At 37.7% G+C, this 17,518-nt stretch overlaps 2 protein-coding genes across 3 annotated transcripts; both read left to right on the top strand.

Annotated features, from left to right (window-relative positions):
* The first annotated feature begins 222 nt into the window (after window positions 1-222).
* LOC137047113 (acidic fibroblast growth factor intracellular-binding protein B) lies at window positions 223-5,348 on the top strand. Its single transcript, XM_067424674.1, has 11 exons — window positions 223-747; window positions 1,056-1,143; window positions 1,242-1,440; window positions 1,567-1,693; window positions 2,709-2,809; window positions 3,695-3,828; window positions 4,277-4,385; window positions 4,476-4,539; window positions 4,838-4,924; window positions 5,029-5,126; window positions 5,212-5,348. Exons 2-11 carry the CDS (start codon window positions 1,059-1,061, stop codon window positions 5,279-5,281), a joined length of 1,074 nt encoding a protein of 357 aa, XP_067280775.1. The 5' UTR covers window positions 223-747; window positions 1,056-1,058; the 3' UTR covers window positions 5,282-5,348.
* A 790-nt stretch (window positions 5,349-6,138) lies between these two features.
* LOC137047112 (EGF-containing fibulin-like extracellular matrix protein 2) lies at window positions 6,139-16,612 on the top strand. 2 transcript variants are annotated; one of them, XM_067424672.1, is made up of 11 exons: window positions 6,139-6,335; window positions 8,432-8,561; window positions 8,786-8,834; window positions 11,143-11,355; window positions 11,502-11,624; window positions 11,826-11,942; window positions 12,670-12,789; window positions 12,874-12,993; window positions 14,677-14,803; window positions 14,921-15,116; window positions 15,769-16,612. In XM_067424672.1, exons 2-11 carry the CDS (start codon window positions 8,472-8,474, stop codon window positions 15,928-15,930), a joined length of 1,317 nt encoding a protein of 438 aa, XP_067280773.1. In that variant the 5' UTR covers window positions 6,139-6,335; window positions 8,432-8,471; the 3' UTR covers window positions 15,931-16,612. The 2 variants fall into 2 exon arrangements, with proteins under 2 accessions (XP_067280773.1, XP_067280774.1); XM_067424673.1 differs by lacking the exons at window positions 6,139-6,335; window positions 8,432-8,561 and having other exon boundaries at window positions 8,818-8,834; window positions 8,929-11,355.
* The last annotated feature ends 906 nt before the right edge of the window (window positions 16,613-17,518 follow it).

Below are 17,518 nucleotides of genomic sequence, written 5' to 3'. Positions count from 1 at the left end.
AACATCAAAGATCATTTTATGTCCCTCAGTGCATTTTTCCTTAGGCTACTGTTGTTGTAAGTTTAGATGGCTGGGGGGAAAAATCAGCTCAGGTGTTTCTGAACATTTTGTTTAGCTTTTCTAGTTTTGTTTACATCTATGTTTTGTATATTCCTTAGCAGCAGATGGCAGTCACACATTAGCAGACGCCCAATAACGCTGCATGAACGATCGACGGAGGGCAACGTCTATGGTGTTTAGCGAGGACTTCTTGGAGAATCTGAAGGATATTATAGAATAGTGTTTTTTTTAAACTTATGTAAAGTAGGTTAATCGAACCATAACCCTTGCTGCTTACTCCGGTAGAGTAGGTGGCAGCATGGACCTGAGAAGTCATGATTGGAATCCGCCATAAAACTAAAAGAAGAAGAATGAGCTGTGGTGAATGTAGTCTTTTATACTCTTTGATGTAGTTCAGCTGGAGTCAAACCACCAGAAAAGATTCACACGACTGCGAGGAGGTTGACAGCATTTTTTCCTGCCAGTTACATATACCGCAGCAGTCAGTACTCATAGATATGTTATTATTTGTTTGTATTCCTGCATAAAGCGCATAGATAGATCTGCACGTACGTGTTTGGAATTGTAACTGCGCAACAAGGTCAGCTCGCAGATGCGTCCTACAGCGCGAGACTTTTTGCAACATTTTAACATCAGCTAACAGCGTCTTTATTGACTGACCTTCCAGCACAAAACATAAATAACACGGTAAGTTTGTATCATCAGTTTGACGTCATCTTTCTCTGAATAAACAGGTTAGAGTACTAATTTTAGTTTTGCATTTAAATATAAACATAGAACAATTAATTCATTAATGCAACAACCTGTTTAGCAAAGATTAAACAATGTAGTTGCATATGGTATGCATATGGACACTGCATTTGTTGTTACAAGCCCAAAAAATTGTCAAATAAGCTATGACCTCTATATTAAATTGATTTATTAAATGTACTCTTTATAATGTTTTTAATACTTTATTTAGAATATTGTGTTAATTTATGTTTGCTTTTTAAAAGAAAATGTCTATGGAGTTAGATGTGTTTGTGGGTAATACCACCGTCCTGGATGAAGACGTGTACCAACTGTGGTTGGATGGACACACAGGTCAATACATGGTTTCTAAATGTTGTTTATGAGCTTGTCATACACACTTTTATGCTTAACTTGTAAAGTGATGATATGCTCTTCATCTTGGTAAATAGTCACAGATGCAGTGAGAATGCGGTTGGAAGCAGGAGCCTTGCTGGAGTGTGAAGCCAATTCAGAAGTTTTGCTCAGCGACACCATGGACCAGTTCAGAACATTCCAGATGTGTGAGAGGCTCCTACAGTCTCCATCCAAAGTGGCCAATCAGCTTCTTTTCCAGATCCCTCCTCACCGTCAAACCATGCTTATTGAAAGGTCTGTGGTCCTACTAGTCTAGAGTTTGCATCCATTTCCTATCATATTAAAGAAGTTGTCGTTTTTAGCTAGGGCATCATCTGTGTTTTGCTGAGTTTTTTGTTTCTTGACACATTTGTCCTGTAGGTACTATAAGTTTGATAGTGTGTTTGCCAGGGAGGTGCTTGGTAAGAAACTCTCCAAAGGGACCAAAAAAGACTTGGACGACATCAGTTCAAAGACTGGAATCGCACTCAAGAGCTGTCGTCGACAGGTGCTGCTGACACACTGGCCTCCCTCCTGTATTTTTGAATGCCTCACTAGGAAAGGATGAATTTTGCGTGATTAGCCATGCCTTTTATAGAAATGTTGTCAGTGTACAATACTTAATATTAAATAATAATTATACAGTAATCCTTTGATATTTTTACAATATTTTTTTATTTAAATAAATTGACAAAACTATAAAATCCAGGTGATAAGGAAAGAGATGTAAGTGGCTGGCTTTCATGCCTGCAATACTATTTTTCCGCCAACTGGCAACCCGGGGTGTCAAAATACTATTGAGTAAAAATTGGCAGTGAGCGGGATCACACAGACCCAAGCAAAAACATTCAAACTCTCGGTTGATTAACCCAAACCTTTGTATAGGTGTGTTGGTTCCAAAAACTCACCCTTAGGCGACGATTCAACGATTCACCATGTAAATGGACAAGTGTGCCATACTACTTTCTCCTCTTTTTGTGTAAAACCATTTACATAACCTACTTAGCTATTTTGTTTATTCACTGAGAATAAGGATTACGTTGTTTGTTTGATGCTAATTAATTGAATGCAGATCCATGTGTGAGATGACAATAAAATAAATAATAGATATATTTTAATTAAATTAACATTTAAACATTACCTTGTTATAGTAGTGCTTTACAGTTAATACTACAAGTTGAGGTTATCCACTTAGCCTTAAACATACCCAGGCATGTCACATTACCTGCTTTCTGGAATACCCCTCAGACACACTTTTCAACGTAGAATAACTGACTGTACCATTGTATTGCGGAGAAACAAGTATTTGAACTTTTGTGTTTCCTAAATATCTGCAAATATAGTATGGGATTTTTGATGCCTTAGAACAGTAAACAAATTACGTTAACAGAGATTAATAAACACTGCAACAAATGTATTGCTCACTAGTAGGTTAATGTTAATCAGTGCATTAACTAATGTTAACTAATGGGACCTAATTGTAAATTGTTAATATTTACCTTACCTCTTTACCTTTTTCTCAGTTTGACAATTTCAAGCGTGTGTTTAAAGTGGTGGAAGATCTAAAAGGCCCCCTAGTGGAGAACATACAACATCACTTTCTCCTGTCTGATGTTTTGGCAAGGTAAGACTTTCACACAAGGGGCCAAATGGGTAACTACCATTCCCTTCCTAGTGATAAGGAGCAGCTGTTCCACCTATTGAAATTGTGAGCAATTCTAACTTTCCAATACCAGGGATGTAAATGTGAGCCAAACGCCATTTTTCTTACCCGTTCATGTTTTAAGTTGTATACTTAAAGTCACAAGGTGTAAGATTTTTGGATTAAAATATCTATGAACTACTAGAACAATATTATATATTTTTTTGACTTGTATACTTACATTATCCTAAATGTTTCCTTTAACTTTTAAATCCAGAGAAATAAGCAATTTTAACCAGGACACAGATCATGTCCCTGGTTTGTGATGACATCATACCTGCGTTACCTTCAATTTGCTTTATTTTGTAAAAACCATGGAAACACAAAAGACGTTTTGATATATAATGTGTTTTATTAGACAGGTAAGCAACTGATTAGATACATTCATCAAAAGGGAAAAGGGTAGCGGAAGTGGTCGTGTGCAGCATAATAAAAGCTCTGCGAATTCCAGGCGCCATCAAGCTACGCCTTTGTTTTGAATAAGCGGCCTCTAGCGGCATAAAATTACATATTGTGGCTTTAAGTTGTATACTTGAATATTGTTAATGCTTTTGTTATTTAATACAACCAGATTTAGTGAAATTAGTGAAAGCTTTTGGAGTTATATTTGAAAGCAATCATAAACCTGCCAAAACCTAGGCTACACACAGGCATATCTTAAAATCTTTCTGTTATGTTCATCCTCTTAATGTTTTGCTTGGTTTTTCTCCTCCATTCATTTCTCTCCTCATATGCTCTTTTCTGTTCCCCACACGCTTTACACACTCTCCCCTGTCCTTTCACTGATTCAGCCATATCTCTCTGCAGGGACTATGCTGCCATTGTGTTCTTTGCTAACAGTCGTTTTGAGACAGGGAAGAGAAAACTACAGTACTTGTCTTTCCAGGACTTTGCCTTTTGCGCTGGTCAGCTCATCAGCTACTGGACTGTGGGGGCAGTTGGTAAGATGTTTGTCTTAAAGAGTAAGAGGCAGTTCAGACTGTCTGTACTTATTAGTAAGCACTACAAAACTGTTTCACTAAATCAACTAGTATGCCTATCTAAGACAAGTATGTACTATGAAAACAAGCATGTATAAAAACAACTAATTTACACTGCAGAAGCACTACAGCAGCTACTACTATCATTTGCATGGTATTCTACAAATCAGATCAGATCATCTTTGGTGAGTGTCTTTACACAGTATGCAATGGGGAGAGGCAGAGAAAATTTAAGCTAGCAGGGAGTTGACAGTGCCAAAATTGTTTAGCTCACTGCCACTAATTAGGAAATATTTGAAAGATGATGGGGAAATAATGTAATAGTAATGAAGCAACGTTAATTTGAAAGAAAGGGCATACAGGTGTATGCATTCTCATGCTGTCTTTTCTTTCTTTCATACTTTCTCAGACAACATGATGGAAGACATGGATGTTGATCTAGAAAAAGAGTTTCTGCATGACTTGAAAGACTTGAAAGTTTTGGTTCATGATAAGGACATGCTGGACCAACACAAAAGGCATGTAGATTAATTTTACAGATCATCATGTGTAATGCTTAGGACACAATCACTATCTCACACAACATCTCCTCTCTGCCAACATTGTAGTTTGGTGTGTGCACAGCTTAGAGGGAAAATGAAAGTCTTCAGTGAGATGGAGGCCAGTTTTAAGGTAAGATGTATTATTGTTTTTAATTGTAAAAATCACATATATAAATACTTTTATTTAGCAAGGATGCATTAAATGTATGAAAAATAAATAAATAATTTTGAACTTTTAAATGTCAATACATTTTTTAACAGTAGTGTATATACTCTCTCTCTCTCTCTCTCTCTCTCTCTCTCTCTATATATATATATATATATATATATATATATATATATGAAACTGAAACACCGTCTATATACTGTATATATTTGTATGTTTATATAACATTTGTTTTATTTTGGATTATGTGGATGAACATTAGAATTTGTCAAGAGCTCTAGTTAACATTGCTTCAAAACTCACACACACCAAAGATGTCCGGGATCTGTTCATCGACCTTGTAGAGAAGGTAATGCACTGACACTGTAGATAAACTGCACGCTATGAGGTGATATTTGTCCCTTAATAGTCCCAGGTTGAATGTGACAGAATGATTTTCGCTTGTCCTCTCAGTTCATTGAACCATGTCGGTCCGATAAATGGACAATCGGAGACCTGAGACTTTTCCTTACTCACTACAGCAGCTCTGTGCACACACTTAAGGCTTTCAGGTTAGTATAAATGTGTTTATGTTTGTCTGCGCTCCCTTTATCATATAAAAAGCATTTGTTAAAAATACATTCTTTTTTTCCACAGGCATCAAGTAATATGGGACAGATACATGGGTGTCATCAAAAGCTGCATCCTGAAAATGTACCATGACTAGAACATATTTTCATTTCATGTTTCCAGTTAGCCTGATCAAATCTCTCTTTTGTAAATTTTACTACCTCAGGTCCCTTTGTATATCAAAGTATTCTTGTACAATAGATTTAACTTGAATAAAAAAAGTGTCAAAATAATCGGACTCATTTGCTGGTTTTTAAAGGGTCATTAGGACAGTCCTGTTACTTATTATTCGGGTAATAGTAGGTACCTGTTTGTGTGCCCAGCGGGTGTTGTCATCAGCAGGGGGGCTGGTCAGCTCTGGAGTGGATGGATGAGGAGACACTTTTACTACCTTATAAAAGGCCAGAGCTGGGACAGCTGTCACCCCCTTACAAATGGTCATGGAAATTTCCTCTGGATTTCTGCAGAAAAGTCCTCATGGGAACTTTTCCTGGCACTCCTGCTGTTTCTGAAAGTAGGCTACCTCTGTTGTTTCCATCAAAGCCATTGTCTTAATGGTTCTTAATTCTTTGTGTAATGAAGATGCATGATGTTTCTGGCACCGGGTAGTGTGTTGACTCGCCTCCTTTTATTTGCCCTGTTAATTTGTGTCTGCATTCCTTTTTGACATCCCCCAGTAAATATCCAGCAGTGTCGGACACAAGCGAGCTTGATCAGGATGAAAGTTAACAAGGCAAACTGTATTAAAAATGGGAAGTAATTAAGGCCTATGAATTGCTCAGGATTTCCCTAATAAATCCCAGGTGGATTTTTTTTGTGCAAGCGGACAAAACAATAGATTTGTGATTTGGTCTGGAAACCAGGAATTCGAATCCTTGGGGGCTGGAGGAAAAACAAGACAGGAAGGTGAAGGGTGGCAGAGATGCAGGGGACGTACTGGAGTGGGTGGAGGGGAAGAAGTGGGCTGTCCCAAGTTCCTTTCAATAGCATTGCACCTTTCCTCACATTCGTAATCACAGCCTATCGCCACAGCTGTCACGGCCCGGGTCCTGTCTGTGGTCAAAAAGAGTCACTAAATCCTAAGAGAGAGTGAAATCCATAGGCACAGAGAGAGAAGAACGCCACGATTTCTGCTGGACAGATCAAGTGAAGTGAGTTTCAAACCATTTGTTTTTGACTCCTGTGCATTTGCAATGTTTAAAGTTGAGTATAGAAGTAATCTTAAGTATGATTATTCAAGCATACATTGAGAGAAAGACATCAAAAAAGTAATCATGAGAATATACCAGTACTTAAAGCTACACTGTGTAACTTTTTTAGTTTATTCTTAGCTAAAAACACTTAGTTCTTTCAAAAATATATGTGCTCATTAATGTATATTTAATTCTTTCAAGGTATAAAGTATTCTCGTAAGTTTATAATATGCCATTGAAAATACACACGGGTGAGGGGTTCGAATGCTAGTCACCATGTTGCCCCGCCATCTTGAAAGTACATTAGCCAAAGAGGGACATAACCATAAATTCAAGCTTCGCCTTTCGCGTTAACACTCGATGGCACGGTGTCGAATGTGAAGAGGGGGATTGCCATGTTAATCTTGGACTAAATCGGCCACCGTAGGAGTTAAAACGAAATCAGAATTGAGAGGAACAGAAACTATTATACACTGGATGGTCATATACGTTTACACTGCTAGATGGGGGAAAATGTCACACAGTGTAGCTTTAAAAGCTCATTGTTTCCTTGCAACTTGTACTACGGTGACATTTTTTATAATGCAATGAGTGACAGGAAATTAATCAGTGCTTTTCCAGATGTGACAGAAAATTTTAGTTTGAATTGAAACAGTTAAAGTTGAGGATTACAGACAAGGCTGGTGGCTTGTTTTTGGACGGAGCTGACTGCATGGAATTGCCTATGTAGTCATATCCTGCGCTGAGTTCAGACATTAGCCATGTTACTGCCTCTTAGACAGGCCAACTCCACTGTTCCAGAACAAACAGTAAAGCAAGTCCCTAGAAATCAATGGAAAGTCAATTCAGTTTATTTATTATAGAGCACAGGATGGTATAAGATAATAATGAAGCAACCAAAGATAAAGATCATCTTTAATCTTGAAACGTGAGTGTAGGTAGAAGTAGTTTGACAGATGATTTGAGAGTCCAGGAATGAAGTCAGATAAGATGGTAGCTATAAAAACAAATAATAAATCCATATAATAAATTCTTTACTGTAGTGTAACAAGTTTAGAGAGGCCAGAACAGGTGAGATACTGTCCTATCAGCAGCATTTTGGATGTTGCAGTTGTTTTCTACCTGATTTAAATCATTAATTAGTTTTGCGGGCATTAATGTTTATAGGTTGATTCTGTGATTAGATATTATATTAAAACCGGTTTCAATCTTTTTGTGTACAGTAGTCAGGATGAGATGATGGTATGAATAACTATCTCCACATCGTTGAATGTGAGGAATGGAAAGTCTGTCATGCAATATCTAGTTATATGCACCAACTTGTCTTGTTGCAAGAACTGCCTAGTTAGCAAGATCAAAATCACAAACTCGCATTTATAACAATATCACATATGCAATGGACTGATATTTGTTCAACAGTTATTATCATATTGATGTATCCTAATCTCAGAGATAATAAACAATTTTTTTTATGAATGTTTATGCTGGTCTAACAATGTTTATTAATTAAATGAATGCAAATTTCTACACATGCTAATACATTTAATATTTCAAGTTGTATAAATTAACAATGAATGCATCATAAAAGCATGAAAAAAGTAGTATATGATCATGTATTTATAAATAAACATATACCTAGATCCGTGTTATTTTAGTTGAGATGCTATTATAATTTGTGTATTTTTTGGTTTCCTTACATTTTTTGTTAGTTTTAGTAATTTTGTTGTGTTTTTATTGTACTGTAAGTGTATGTTGTAAAGCTAGTTAACAGTCCTAATGGTGATACCAGTATCCAAAACAAAACATATGTAGGTGATCACCAATGCTGGCCTTTTCAACAGGGCACTTTCACTACTTCCAAATGTGTTTGTTCTCTTCCTGTTAACACCTTTATTTGCAATTACCTTTGTTTTTACAAGGGTTTACCCCACCTGTCTGTCTGCCCCCTCCTTATAATCCCAGAGGAGACGAACAGACCTCTTTGCACGTCTGTTCTCTCTCTTTGGAGTGAGAGTGTCCCTTAACGATATCTGTACATTTGTTCATTCATCCAGCTGTGAGTGTGGCGGTGTGAGTGTCCTGTACCCTGTAACTATGAAGGCCACATATGTGCTACTTTGTGTGGGTCTGCTTGTTCTTCCTGCTACAATCTGTCAGTCTCCTGTTGAGCGTGACTCTTACACAGTAAGTAATTTGACAATTTCCCCATGTTCCTTCTACCGTCCTCTTCATGCTTGAACATGTACATTTCTATCTGCCTTCCTACACAACTCCCCATATATAGTGTGGTATTGTATGCTATCAGACATCGGTTTGCATTAGAAGTCATGTTCCTGTCAATAAAAGTGTTTGAGTGAGACTGCTAATGATTAAAGATAACGCATAATAAAGTGTGTCTTCTCTGCCAGGAGTGTACAGATGGCTATGAGTGGGACGTGCAGACTCAACTCTGTCGAGGTGGGTGGAAGGTCATGTGCCAGAGAAAGAGAGAGAGAGAGATGAGAAAGTGATGCATTTCTCTTCTAATTATCTTGTTGGTTAAATGTCACAGGCACAATCAGTCTGTCTTGCCCCTGCGTCTGGGTCTGGCTGCATCTTTGAATGTTTAAACGCACTATGTCCAGAGCAGACGCGATGAGATAAAGCGCAGGCGATCAAAAAAAGAGAACTGCAGGGTGGCCCTGCCCACTTCAAAATCACATTGGTCTACAATCCTGCTTTATGTAAATGCACTGCTAAACGGTGAAATTTATGTAAATTATGTAATGTTTTTTTATGTTAAAATACTTTCGATCCTATACCTTAATATGCCAGACACAACGTATCCTAACAGGGTTGACTCAAAAAGAGGGGATAGTTCACCCAAAAATGAACATTTGATTTTTATCTGCTTACCCCCAGGTCATCCAAGATAAAGGTGACTTCAGTACATGAGTTTCTTCAGTAGAGCACAAATGAAGATTTTTAACTCCAACCGTTGCAGTCTGTCAGTCGTAAATTGCATGTGAATGGTAACAAAATCTATGAGAGTGAAAACAACATGCAAAGACAAATCCAAATTAAACCCTGTGGCTCATGACAACGCCAGGTGCTAGTTCAGAGCCAGTGCTAGTGCCAGTTCTAAGTTGGTTCAACTGACGAGCCTTTAAGAACCGGTTTGGCTTTCCACAGGCTAGAGAGCCACCAAAGAGCCAGGTCTTGCGTCACTGTATACGTCTCATCCTTCTCAGCAATGCTAGCTCGGTAGCGGGAAACACAAACACTCCATGCTTGTTCAAGATGCATCGGCACAGCGCGGACTGATCTGCGTATAATATCAAAATACCGCATGAGCGATTCAAAACAATATGGAGTTGTATGATCTCGCTGTACTTTGATGTCATACAGGGATCGGTCTGCACACCGATGCGTTTCGAACAAGCCTTCCATCAACAATGGTGAATGTTGCGTTACTAGTGATGCTCATGGCTTTACGATTCTACATCTGCATCAAAACAACATAAATCCAGTGCATTCGTACAGCTCGCCGTAATTTGTATAGACAGAGATTACAATCGAGCAGCTATTAGCTTGATTAGCTATTATTTTTAAAAAAATGGCGGTCATAAGTTTGTGTTCGTCTTGTTGGTCCCTGCCCCCAGCCACTGAAGCAAGTGCTTACTTCTAGCCCAGCAATATTTTGGTGCTACTTAATATACTTAATATTTTGGTGCTTTGGGTGTGGAAAGACAAAGAACCAATTTGAAATTAGGCCCTAGCTCCGAACCAACACCAGTACTGCCTTGGTGGAAAAGGGGTAATTAATGTCTTAAGACACGAAACGATAGGCAAGACAGACATAAGCAGCGGAGTATTAGCCTGACAAGCCAGGCCTACATCAAGATGTTTGGTCTTGAAACTCACCATTGACAGGGCTCAATCCGAGGGGCAGTATAAACATTTGTCTTTCAAACTCCCTCTGCACGGCATCCACGCAATTGGATAACCCTACAACCAACCAGAGCTAGTTGAAAGATTAAAATTTCACCGCATCCGGTCGGAAAAACCCTGAACACATCTTCCCTTCTTAAGAATGTCTTCAGTGCCGTTCTTTGTTCTTTTCTCAGAGAAAAGCTTAACTCCAAGTCTTCCAGAGTCGCGGTCAAAGCTGATTCAAAAGACTGCCGTTTGCCTTTTTCTGTGTTTACTAGAAGCACGCAATTGCAACTCGGTCATCATTATGTTAGCTCCACCTACCATCTCTATACTCGATGTGATTGGTCCGAACAGAGTTTGGCGTTGTTGATTAAAGCTAAAATGTATCCAGATGTCGACTTTTAAAGTAGCTGGAGCATTTTAATTACTCACGCTTGCGTCTCATATCCCTCTGCCATTGTACGCTATCGCGGCAATGCACATACGTGACAAATAACGTCAGAAAATAATCAGTACAGTATAATCGGTTATGGTCTATTACTGAACCGATAAAGAATCGTCCTCGACTGCATCGCGATGCATCGATGAAACTATTAATTTAGACACCCCTAATGTCCAGCGGCCTTGAGTGTGCGATCACTTCCTGTGTGTGAGGTCTGTACACAATCTGGCGTAGTTTTACTAAAATATATATTTTTTTAATGTAACCGCTGCATAAGCATATATTTGTTTTACATGTCTAGCATTTAATAAAATATAATCATAAAAAATAAATAAAAATATCAAAAAAACTTGACAAATAACTTGTCACCTGGTGAGAAACCTAAATTCTGTTCTCTATTTTACTTAGACATAAACGAGTGTGATACTATTCAGGAGGCATGTCAGGGAGAGATGAAATGCTTCAATCACTATGGTGGTTACCTGTGCCTTCCTCGCTCTGCATATGTGGTCACCGCACCTGAGCCCTCCAGCCAATCAGAGCCCAGTGTGCCTGTGGAGAGTAACGAGGCCTTCAACCCCTGTCCCGTAGGCTACAGGGCCCAAGGAGAAACATGTGTGGGTGAGTTATTTAAGGGCAGATGTGGGAAATCCTATTCATATGGTTTTATATTGAATATGTGAATGTATCAGTACTAAGCTCTTAATCATTCAGAGGAGCGTGTGTGTGTGTGTGTGTGTGTGTGTGTGTGTGTGTGTGTGGGACAGACATTGATGAGTGTGAATTGGACATGCATGACTGCCAGCCCAGCCAGCAGTGCATGAACACCGTGGGCACCTACACCTGTCAGTGCCCTGATGGCTACAGCAAGATTGGCATAGAATGTGTAGGTGAGAGAAGATATGATCTGTCTTAACGTCTGTCTTTTAAATATGTCTGTATCATCAATTGGCATTTTAACAGAGAGAAACTGAAAAAGTTTAAGATTTATAGTAATCTGCAGTCAAGAATCATCATGGTCGGTTTAATTTGGGTAGGATTAGGCCTCTATTCTATAGTGAGTCTTCAGTGTCTCCTCCTCTCTTCTGTAGATATTGACGAGTGCAGGTACAGGTACTGTCAGCATCGCTGCGTTAACGTACCAGGATCTTTCTCATGTGAATGTGAGCCTGGATTCCAGCTGGCAGGAAACAACCGATCATGTGTTGGTAAGTCCTTAAACCAGATACTGTACATCTAAAAAAAACACAAAAAAAACATTATTTTGACAGGTTAGTCTAAATGCCTTTTTAACCAGAATATTTTACTTAATTCTCTCGCTGTTTGAAACTTCTGTCCTCCATAGAGCCAGATGTTTTACAAATTAATGGGCATCTGGGCTCCATAAATGAGCAAGAAACAATGATTCATGCGATTTATAGCACTATATGATAGATCTGTATAAGGAAAAGGCCATGTTTGATGTCAGTTCTCTGAGAATCGGTCATTAAAGTGTAATTGTCAAGTCAATTACGTAAGAAATGTATTACTTTTAAAAAGTGAGGAAACCTGTTCCCTAACATTATTATGTCAACTATATATATATATATATATATATATATATATATATATATATATATATATATATATATATATATATATATATATATATATATATATATATATATATATATATATGCACACACACAGCATAGAGAGATATATAATATAATATAATATAATATAATATAATATAATTTATTTTATCTTTTATTTTTATAATCCTAAACTAACCTTCCCAGAACATTGCAGAATCTTATATATATATATATATATATATATATATATATATATATATATATATATATATATATATATATATAGGCAAACTATCCTTTTAATGCTCTCTATTCAGAAAGCACGCAAGCTTTTAACATCTCTGTTTTTGGTTGCCAGATGTAAATGAGTGTGAGATGGGAGCACCTTGTCAGCAAAGGTGTTACAACAGTTATGGTACATTCCTGTGTCGCTGTGATCAGGGCTATGACCTGGGACCTGATGGATACTCATGCAATGGTTAGTGCACAAGACGCTAGCTTAATAGTTTTTGACCAATTGATGATAGATTGAATGCGACTGGTTTTCTTTCTCTTCTCCCAGATATTGACGAGTGCAGCTATTCCAGTTACCTTTGCCAGTTTCAGTGTATGAATGAGCCTGGAAGATTTTCCTGTGTTTGTCCAGACGGTTATGAGCTACTTGGAACACGACTCTGCCAGGGTAAATGTACCCCATATTTAAAGAGGACTTAAAGGACAACTCCGGCAAATTTTTAAGTTTATCTTGATCGTTATACCTTTGTCAGTACAGTCTATAAAAAAACGAACAAACCGGATTGGTGCTTGTAACACGGAGCTGTTACAGTTAATGCCCAGAGCCCCCACTCAGCTAAAACGGCAGCTTTGGGGGCATAAACGTAAAGGGTGTCTTTGTGCCTCTTAACAGACACTAAATGCAATTGAAATGTCTGTTCAACATGAACAGGGCCCTTACATGACAACGAGATGCGTTTAGCCACTTAGCCATTGTTTAAATTCACCTGTTTTAGGCGGCTAGCTGTGTCTCACGCTGAAGTCCCGTGGGAACTCCGTTGTAGCTGGAAAAATCCAGTTGGGAAGAAAATCGTGTGTATGAAGAGGCTCTGCTCATCAGCTCGTCGGTTCTCAGTATTAAACGTGTCAGAGAGAAACGATTTTCGATTCTGTACTGCTGATCCGAGGACCGCTGCCCCTTTCAGTTACTGGCGCATGCTCAGTATCAGCGGCTCGGGAGTTCATCGGTTCTCTCAGCAAAACATGTCTCAGTTCAGTGAACGATTGGAGTTACAACACATACTTCAAGACATTAGTTTATATCTATTCGGAGGGACTGTCACTCATGTCAGAAAGTGAGTAACTAAAGTAACTTGTGTGATCAGCGCTGATTTGAGACGCGAACCGTTTAGAACGATTCAGTCCGATTTGGTGAACTGGTTCGACCGGATCACTAAAAAGAACCGGTTAAAAAGAACGATTTGTTTGTAAACTGGACATTACTAGAGTGAGGATCAGATCTGGCTCACAAGTGAAGAAGAAATGGTTCACGTTTGTGCCTTTCCGAATTGTGAAAATTTGCAGCGAACACTTGACTAACTCACACAGACACAACACCGCGAAGCCGTTTGAAGAAGAATGACATTTTGTGATAAAAGAGGGGTGCAACCACTGTGGAGGTAATGTAAACTTAAGTGGCTAAACGCATCTCGTTCATGTTGAACAGACATTTTAATTGCATTTAGTGTCTGTTAAGAGGCACAAAGACACCCTTTACGTTTATGCCCCCAAAGCTGCCGTTTTAGTTGAGTGGGGGCTCTGGGCATTAACTGTAACAACTCCGTGTTACAAGCACCAATCCGCTTCGTGGTTTTTTCTATAGACTGTACTCACAAAGATATAAGGATCAAGATAAACATAAAAATTCCCCAGAGTTGTCCTTTAAAGGGATAGTTCACTTTAAAATGAAAATTCTGTCATCCTTTACTCACCCTCAAGTTGTTTCAAGCCTGTATGAGTTTCTTTCTTCAGCTGAACACAAGGGAAGATATTTTGAAGAATGTCAGTAACCTAACAGTTAACTGGAGCCATTGACTTCCATAGTATTTTTGTTTTTCCTACTATGGAAGTCAATGGCTCCAGTTAACTGTTAGGTTACTGACATTCTTCAAAATATCTTCCCTTGTGTTCAGCTGAAGAATTCATACAGGCTTGAAACAACTTGAGGGTGAGTAAAGGATGACAGAATTTTCATTTTAAAGTGAACTTTCCCTTTAAACAAAATTTATTTTTAACACGCATGTTCCTCCTTATACCTTACAGGTCTTACATTACCCTTGGTTTCAGCTTGTCATAATAATTCTGTGTGTAGATGTGAATGAGTGTGAGACAGGCACTCATCTGTGTGGGGAGAGACAGGTCTGTGTGAACATCCACGGTGGGCATCAGTGTGTGGACTCCAACTACTGCCAGGACCCCTACGTACAGGTCTCAGAGAAGTAAGACATTTAAAAAAAAAAAAAAGACAACTTATAATTGAATCAGAGGTATGTTTTGGTACTTTTAACACCCTTCCCCATGTTTACTTTTCATTTTTTCACTTTCTCTCTGTCCAGCCGTTGTATATGTCCAGTGGTGAAGCCAGAGTGTCGTGATATGCCTTTCTCCATTGTGCATCGATACATGAGCATCACCTCTGAACGCTCAGTTCCCTCAGACATCTTCCAGATCCAGGCCACCAGCGTCTATCCTGGAGCCAACAACTCCTTCCGTATTCGTTCTGGAGACGAAAATGGAGAATTCTACATACGGGTTAGTCAGAGACGCAATGCCCTTTAGACATCAGTTTCATAACTTAAGTTGCATAATGTGTGATTTAGTACAGACTGGTAAATAGCTCAATTTTGCATTATTTTTTATTATATTGCACTGCTGTTTAAAAGTTTGGAGTCAGTATAATTTGTGTTGCAAAGCTGTCACATGGTCCTTCTGAAATCATTCTAATATGCTGATTTTAGTCTTATTATCATCGCTATTGAAAACAGTCATGCTGCTTGATATTTTTGTGGAAACTGTGTAGACAATTTTGTGCATTATCGATCTTATAATTATTTTATATGATATATGAACATATGATTATTTTATTTAAAAAAAGCTCAGTAGAACAGCATTTTTTATGCGTACTTGCTTAATTTATATATATATTACTGGCACCTATCTTTTGCAGGATAGTGTATTTTATAATAATATGATTTGTATTATATTAATATGTGATAGTTTTTACATATTTTGTTTATATTGATTAGTGAACTAAAATAGTGCAGAATTGTAAATATTTTGTCTTAGTGTTTCATCGTTTTTCTTAGTTTTAAGCTTTAAAAATTCTAAAAGTGTAAGTTTATTTCAAAATTACAAATTTAGTATGGTCTCAGACTTTTCATTTTTTGTCATCTCTTGTTCGCAGCAAATAAACAATATCGGTGCCATGTTGGTTTTGGCCCGAGCAGTGACTGGACCGAAGGAGTATGTTCTTGATTTGGAGATGGTGTCTGTCAGTCCTCTCATGAACTACCAGACCAGCTCTGTTCTTCGTCTCTCTGTTTATGTTGGGCCTCACGCTTTCTAAGGAGAGTGAAATAGAGGGATAAACAGAGAAAAAACACTGAATGACAGACGATTTCAGTCTATTTCTGCTTTCATCTCTTAAAAATTGGGAACACAATTCCAGAAATCACCAGCTAATAATGTGAAATCGTCTTTTTTTGTGCCGGGGACTGCGGGCCTATTCTGGGAAGTGTTAAAGCATCTGAACATTCCTCCCTCTCACTTTGTCACCATGGACTCATTCTCACACATACATGCAGCATACATACAAGCACACACACACACACACACACACACACACACACACACACACACACACACAATATTTCAAAGATATCTTCTCTTATTACCAGTTTTACTAACAAAAGCCCTACATTGTATTATCTATCCTACATTCAACACACATTTCAAAGAGCCTTTATAATTAAATGTTTTATATAATAAAATGCCTTTATAATGTAAAATCTAGTGTAATGCTGTATTGTCAGAAAACACTAACAATCTAAAGACAAATCCAGTTCTCTGTGATCATTTGTGAAACCATTCTTAAGTATATTGTTGCATTGTATTGAATTCACTTCTGTTTGACTGTTTAATGATACAAATCAATGTTTTTTTAATTGATTTATTCTATTTTTGCATAATTACATTGTTAAAATAAAAAGTAGAGGGGAAAAAACGATAATAAAAAAAGTATTTCTTAATCCTCTTTTCATATCTTGTTTTTTTATTATCCTTTCTAGGCTGAAAAAATATCAAAAAGAAAAATTGTACGTGCTAATAATCCGGTAAGTTTCTCTTGATTGAGAAAGTTGAAGGTAAATGAAATGTATTACTCAGGTGTCTCCACATGGTGACAGTGTAACACTGGTGAACACATGGTGAGTTTTACCTTTTTGCTATTAGCTGAAAGAACCCTTATTACAGCCACATTTTAGGGGCAAAGTTCCCAAATTTGTATCCTAAAATAAATGTCACATATGTTATAGGCTAATTTAGATCTAAGCTGCTTTTAAACTGTTGCACCTATTATTTTAATTCTGAAAATACTATGCATTTGCTGCAAGATTTAAAGTTTCGGATCAAATTTACTGTACTGTACATCAAAGACAAAAAGACAAAACAGCTGAAGAATTTAATTGATGCAAAGTAACAGAATGACTTCATGAAAACGGATACCTTTAAATAATATATAATTAGAGTGTACCAAAAAGGGGATGTGTTGTTGCAGGCCATTCATTAACATAATTTCATCAATGGACTGGTCATCTCGCACTTGTTTTGGAACAATGGCAAAATGAGTAGGAAGTTCTATTTGAGTCAGTTTCTGATTTATTACTGTGTGTGAAAGGATATGTGTGTTAATTATAACGGCATGTAGTGTATTGTCAAATGATAAGTGTGAATTTAGCCTAGTGTAGCTCCAGCAGGGAAATGATGAGCTCATTGATGGTCAGTGTTGGCACAGAGGGCTTGTGGGTAGTGCAGCAGATGGATGTAGGTGTGATAGGAGTAGCTCAGTACACTGACAATCATATGAGATGATGATGCTGATATTTTACATTCTTTGTTTTTGTTTTATTTAATTAAATTGTCTCTTTGAATGTACC

The sequence above is a fragment of the Pseudorasbora parva genome, chromosome 18 (assembly GCF_024679245.1).
Source record: "Pseudorasbora parva isolate DD20220531a chromosome 18, ASM2467924v1, whole genome shotgun sequence".
Classification (NCBI taxonomy): domain Eukaryota; kingdom Metazoa; phylum Chordata; class Actinopteri; order Cypriniformes; family Gobionidae; genus Pseudorasbora; species Pseudorasbora parva.
This window is presented reverse-complemented; position numbering and strand designations above follow the sequence as displayed.